This window comes from Protomyctophum bolini (assembly GCF_963924005.1).
Source record: "Protomyctophum bolini genome assembly, chromosome: 9".
NCBI classification, from domain to species: Eukaryota; Metazoa; Chordata; class Actinopteri; order Myctophiformes; family Myctophidae; genus Protomyctophum; species Protomyctophum bolini.
Genome location: NC_137870.1, coordinates 3,502,435 through 3,509,601, shown reverse-complemented (window position 1 = coordinate 3,509,601; position 7,167 = coordinate 3,502,435). Strand labels below are relative to the sequence as shown.

Below are 7,167 nucleotides of genomic sequence, written 5' to 3'. Positions count from 1 at the left end.
ATGTCGACCAAGTCCAACAACCATAACCTGGGAGGCAAAGCGTCCAAGTCGCCTCTCCTGTCCGTGCCGAAGCGCCAGCGCCTGGTGACCAAGGACGGCCACTGCACCCTGCACGCGCCCCTCCCCGCCGCGGGACAGTGGCCCTGGTCCTCGGCCCGGACGTGGCTGCTGGCCCTCCACGACCTCTGGGGCGCGGTGGTGGGCCTGCGCTGGCGCTGGGTTCTGCTGGCCTTCTGCGCCTCCTTCCTGGCCCACTGGCTGCTCTTTGCCTGCCTGTGGTACCTGCTGGCGCACCTCAACGGGGACCTGGCCGTGCTGGATCACGACGCTCCGCCCGAGGGACATGTGGTGTGCGTCAAGCACATCACCAGCTTCACGGCCGCCTTCTCCTTCTCCCTGGAGACTCAGCTGACCATCGGCTACGGCACCATGTTCCCCAGCGGGGACTGCCCGAGCGCCATCGCTCTGCTGGCCGTGCAGATGCTGCTGGGGCTCATGCTGGAGGCTTTCATCACAGGTACAACAACGCGTTTAAGCTTTTCCTTTTGATGTTGTCCTCTCCGTTGACACCCGACTTATGATAACAGTATACTGTTCTCCAAGTGACCTTGAAGGGGCTCCAAATGGACCCTTACGGGTCTGTAACTCTTGAACGTGTACAAATGGATCTTCTGTATACGAACGAGTCCATTTGGTTCCATTTTGCATGCTCTTCTCAGGGTTATTGGAGGTCTTTGACATGAAAAGGGTTTGAGAACCAGCGATCTTAAAGTGAAACGTCTTTTCACAGAAACTGAAATGATGTTTTGCATCTTCAAATGATGAAGAATTCAAATTAATTCCAGTTATCTTTCCAAATAATTTCTGAAACTGCAATCTGCTTGAACTTTATGTCATACATTTTTGAAGGGGTGCTATAAACAGCTATAGTGTGGATTCTGTCTGAAGTTCTGAACACAAACATTAAATGCCATTGACAATGGATGGAGACTTTACGTCATAATGTGTCTGAGCAAATCGGCATATGTCTGTCGGTGCGGAACCCTTGGCCAATAAGAGGCCACCATTCTTGATGATGATGATGTACGATGATTCACTTCACACCACACAGGTGTGATCTTTATGTTTATTAATATGCTGCAAGCTGAAAGGAGAGATTCATTTTTTCCAATGATTGCTAAGTCGGCTACTGTATAGTTAGTTATACATATTAGTTCTCAGCAACTGAACCAAGTTTGTTGATGCTGAGATAAAAAGTTCAGTAAGCATCGATTCATATTATACGATTGTGGACTTTCCCTATTTGCTTCACTATCTCCAGGGAATCCATGAATTTTATTTATTAGTTTATAAGTCTGCCCTCATCTGCTGTCCATTAGACAAAGAAAAAGAAAAAAAAGTTTCCAACTGATAAATGAAAACCAAAAAAATACATAGATTTTGGCATGAAACATATGTTTCCTCACGAATGAGCCTCTGAAAACTGAAACAGGTCATCATATTCCACAAAGATTCCATCAGCTTAATTTAAGTTTTGATTGATTGAAGTATTTATTAACAGTTTACATAATTACAGTATACATTTCAAGTACAACTCAATACAAAAAAACTGTGTCAACTGTGAGTGGACGACACCATAAAGTATTACGCCTGTTTACAGTTTACACCATATTCAATTCATCATAAATTTAAACATAGTTAATGTTCTAAAGGGAAAACTGAACTTTGAGCTTGTAGATCAGCTCCAAGTAACATAGGCATTTGACATACCTTTAAACATGGTAAATCATATAGATTCACATTTTTGTAGTCTTTTAAGTTAGTAAACATAAATTTAAATTTAATTTAATTTAAACTCAAACAAATTGAGGCTATACTGAAAGTTCCAAACTGAACTTAATCTACAGACATTAGCCCATTAAGGCCAGATTTTTAACCACATTAAGCCGGAAGCATAAAGTAGAAGTAGAATAAAACAGTAGAATAAGTAGAACATAACCGACCATTGGCGTCTTAGGGGGTAGAGCTCTCGGGTAGATCGACCTTCAGCTTGCTTGTTTGTTTGTTGTTTGAGTGTCACCACCACCAGCAGCCATCTTGCAGCTGATGCACTCTGGGAGATGTAGTTGTCTGAGGTCTGAGGTGTCTTGTAGAAGATCCATGCTCCATTTACGAGTTTTACTTTTAACTCAATTCAATTCAATTCAATTCAATTCAATTCAATTCAAAGGGCTTTATTGGCATGAGAAAACATACGTTTACATTGCCAAAGAAGAAAGAACAATACAACAATACAGCAATACAATCAAAACAAAAATGATGTACTTTGAAGGTCACAATCTTCAATAGATCAACTTCTATGTACCAAGATCACTCGATGCAGGTATAGTGCAGGAATATACACAATGATTAGTCTTTAGGGTGGTTGTGTTCCATTTGATATCCTTCTCCTATCACAGCAACTCACAAATCTTGCTGCTGTGTTTGCACATTGTTGTACTTCGCCCAGCAGATATGGGAGTTTTTTGTCATTGGTCATGTTTTCAAAATCTCTGTGTGTGGTTGTAATCTGTGGGAAGTATGTGTCTCTGATGTCTTGGTACAATGGACAGATGGTTAACTCAACAGTATACATCTTCCATTCATTCCCAGGTGCGTTCGTGGCCAAGATCGCCCGCCCCCAGAAGCGCGCGGGCGCCATCCAGTTCAGCCCCCAGGCGGTGGTGGGCACGCAGCAGGGCATGCCCTGCCTGATGTTCCGCGCCACCAACGTGCTCCACCGCCCCCTGGTGGACGTGAAGGTGAGCGGCGTGCTCTACGAGGAGTTCGACGGCCAGGTGCTGCACCAGACCTCGCTGGACTTCCACCTGGACCGCCTGGGCCCCCGGCCCTGCCCCTTCTTCGTCTTCCCGCTCACCTTCTACCACCCGCTGGACCGCCGCAGCCCGCTCTACCCGGCGCTGTGCGAGGGCGGCTCCGGCGCCGCCAACCACTTCGAGCTGGTGGTGTTCCTGTCCGCCTCGCAGGAGGGCACGGGCGACTCCTGCCAGAAGAGGACGTCCTACCTGCGCCAGGAGATCCAGTTCGACCGGCTCTTCGTGCCCGCCATGGGGCTGGACGTGCGCGGGCGCTACACGGTGAACTGCGAACAGTTTGACACCATGCACGCCAAGGAGCCGCTGGACAAGGACTGCGTGGTGCAGATCAATGGCGACGGAAGCAGCGACAGGATGGAGTAATGTGGTGGGGGGAGGGGCAGAAAGGGGGGAGGGGGTGGGGTGGGGTGGTGGTGGGGTGCGTGGCCCCCAATGACCATATAGACTCTATATGGTCATTGGGGTCACAGAAGACGACGTTGTGGGCCGCATGCGGCCCGCGGATCACCAGTTTGACACCCCTGATATAGAGGAAGGTAAACTGTCAAAGCAATGAAGAACCGGGAATCCATATAACCTGGGAAGATGGAAGATTTTAAATGATATTATGGAAGTATATGTCAATAATCGGCAATGTATGCAAAGGGCAACCATCAGTAAAGGGGAAGGGACAGAATGCAGTGACTCTACAACATCTACAACCAACCAACCAATCCATCTAAAAGGGCATTTATGTTTTGCGGATCAAAGATTTCTTCCGATACATACATGTATGGACTAGATCAGTGTTTCTCAACCTTTTCTTTTGGGCCAGTGTCCCTTATCCAATATCCAGGTCCCTTATAGCCCCCCCCCCCACACACACACCTCAACACACACACACACACACACACACACACACACACACACGCGCGCACACGCACGCACACACACACACACACGCACACACGTACGCACGCACAATTCAAATGTAAGCTTTGTTTTTTATTGTGTATTCTGTTGCTTATATAATATAGGAAACATACATCAAATTGAGTATCAGATTTTACATTAAATTGTACCATTAGTATGTGATTAGTATGCAATTAATTAGAGAGAATAAGGGAGAAAATAAAAAAGTCCTGTTGCGATTATTGTATATGGATGTCCGGCCCCTGTCACACATCAGGCCACCTCTCATCATGACTGAATGAAAAGGCTGTAATGGCACCCTGTCACAGGCCCTGTCATGTTACAACTGTTAACAGGGCTGTGACATGATACTACCATACCATGACACTGGCTATTAAACTGACAATGATAACTGGACCCAGTGATACTGATTTATAATTAATTTATATTAGACACTCTTAATCCAGAGTGATTTACAGTAAGTGACACTGTTACTGACAATGATAACTGGACCAAGATACTGACCATGATGCCAACATGATGATGCTGACCATAATACTGACATGATGCTGACCATAATACTGACATGATGCTGACCATAATACTGACATGATGCTGACCATGATACTGACATGATGCTGACCATAATACTGACATGATGCTGACCATAATACTGACATGATGCTGACCATGATACTGACATGATGCTGACCATAATACTGACATGATGCTGACCATAATACTGACATGATGCTGACCATGATACTGACATGATGCTGACCATGATACTGACATGATGCTGACCATGATACTGACATGATGCTGACCATAATACTGACATGATGCTGACCATGATACTGACATGATGCTGACCATAATACTGACATGATGCTGACCATGATACTGACATGATGCTGACCATGATACTGACATGATGCTGACCATGATACTGACATGATGCTGACCATAATACTGACATGATGCTGACCATGATACTGACATGATGCTGACCATGATACTGACATGATGCTGACCATGATACTGACATGATGCTGACCATGATACTGACATGATGCTGACCATAATACTGACATGATGCTGACCATAATACTGACATGATGCTGACCATGATACTGACATGATGCTGACCATGATACTGACATGATGCTGACCATGATACTGACATGATGCTGACCATGATACTGACATGATGCTGACCATGATACTGACATGATGCTGACCATGATACTGACATGATGCTGACCATGATACTGACATGATGCTGACCATGATACTGACATGATACTGACATGATACTGACATGATGCTGACCATAATACTGACATGATGCTGACCATGATACTGACATGATGCTGACCATGATACTGACATGATGCTGACCATGATACTGACATGATGCTGACCATGATACTGACATGATGCTGACCATGATACTGACATGATACTGACATGATACTGACATGATACTGACATGATACTGACATGATGCTGACCATAATACTGACATGATGCTGACCATGATACTGACATGATGCTGACCATGATACTGACATGATGCTGACCATGATACTGACATGATGCTGACCATGATACTGACATGATGCTGACCATGATACTGACATGATGCTGACCATGATACTGACATGATGCTGACCATGATACTGACATGATGCTGACCATGATACTGACATGATGCTGACCATAATACTGACCATGATTCAGAGATTGCAGACACGATACTGACTATCAATCGGAAACCACACCTCATTTGAAAAAAGTCTAGGAAGAAGAACATGTGCACTTGAACTCATTTAACAAATGAGTTCAGGTCACCTCAGCACCTATCTTAAAAGAATATTGCTTCCTTCCAGTGGCTACAGGAGGCTGTACTGCCATCGTTGAGAAATACTAAATTAGATAGAGAACTACTAGTTTAGACTATATGGAATGTGAATCTGAGACTTCAGTTACAAAAGGATCATGTGGGAAGACATTTCACTGTTAATATTAAGCTGCTATGGATGCTCGGTAATTCAGCCGTTGCCTTTTGGTCACCTGACATCCATGTCTTAAAGATGGAGTGCCGTGAGTTTTGTACTTTTTTCCCCCTGTTTTGTATTGCGTTTATGGAGTTCACGTTACTCTAATTAGACCCCCCAGGTGTGGTTAGAATATTGAAACATGTCTTCCCTGTGTATTATTGGTTTCTCAAAAGGCCCAATCAAAAGGACAGTGATATAGTGACATCACAATATCATCCCCTCCCCTAACCCCTCCCCCCCTTATCATAGCACCCACAGCTGTGTGTGTGGTTTCAGTTCAGGTGGATTATCACCCATGACAAACCCACCAGGAAAACCAGGCATACTTAATGAACTGGTGGGTGTGGCCACATAAAAACATAATTTTAACACATTTTGTACACTTTAAAAACAATCTTTCTTCTAGTTAGTATAATCATAGTATCTGATGATCATGTTTTAGGGGGGGGGGGGATCACGCCACTCCATCTTTAAAGGAACATTCACCTTTTTTCAACACCATCTCCAAATGCTCCACATATATATAATTATACGATGATTCCTCACTAATTCTTAGTCTACAGTACTCTCTGTCTCAAGGCGGACTGTGGATGGTTAAAAAACCTGGCTTCAAACATTTAAAACTTATTTTGTTTGTTTGTTTGTTTTTGAAGAATAATGGCTTCTATTTGTGCTAACATTCCAGGAAGAGAAAGGCTGTGCCTTTCATAGCTTGGAATCCCCAACTGATGATGTCATTGGGTAGGCAGGTTTCTAAACTGTCCACAGTCCACCTAATAGAACAGTAGACGTGTATAATGACCATTAGTTAAGGGCGAGGCTTACGGCAAGGTTGAAAATGGGTGATTTGTTTCTTTAACATTCCCTTTTAAAGTCACTACCTGTTAGAGCACAGGAGGAATCAAAATGTGCCTGAATGGGCGATCAATAGTTTGTTGATGTTGATTGTTGTTTGATTTGCTGATTTATTGCATTCATTTAGAAAAAAAATCACCTCTAAAATCAGTAAAACCCAAGATTAATTTTCTACAATATTTCTACACTTCATGGAAATGTATAGGATGAAATTGAAAACCTTAACGTTGTAGTAACTGAGTATTTATATTGTATTTTTTCTCTTTGATCTCCACAGAGAGAAATCACTGTTATATACATCTCAAAGGAAAATTAATGTTAAAGATGGAGTGCCACAATTTTTCTCCCCAGTTTTTCATGTGTCTATGAGGTGACAGTATACTTCATTAGACACCCTGGAGTTGTTTTTATGTGCAATGGCCGTGTATTAACTTTGTATTTAGGGTTTCTTCCTGGAGGCTGAACCCTTGACAGTCAAACGG

At 43.7% G+C, this 7,167-nt stretch overlaps 1 protein-coding gene across 1 annotated transcript; it reads left to right on the top strand.

Annotated features, from left to right (window-relative positions):
- On the top strand, window positions 1-3,239 carry kcnj13 (potassium inwardly rectifying channel subfamily J member 13; the record flags this gene model as incomplete). Its single annotated transcript, XM_080771740.1, has 2 exons — window positions 1-517; window positions 2,653-3,239. 2 exons carry the CDS (start codon window positions 1-3, stop codon window positions 3,237-3,239), a joined length of 1,104 nt encoding a protein of 367 aa, XP_080627866.1.
- Between the last annotated feature and the right edge of the window lie 3,928 nt (window positions 3,240-7,167).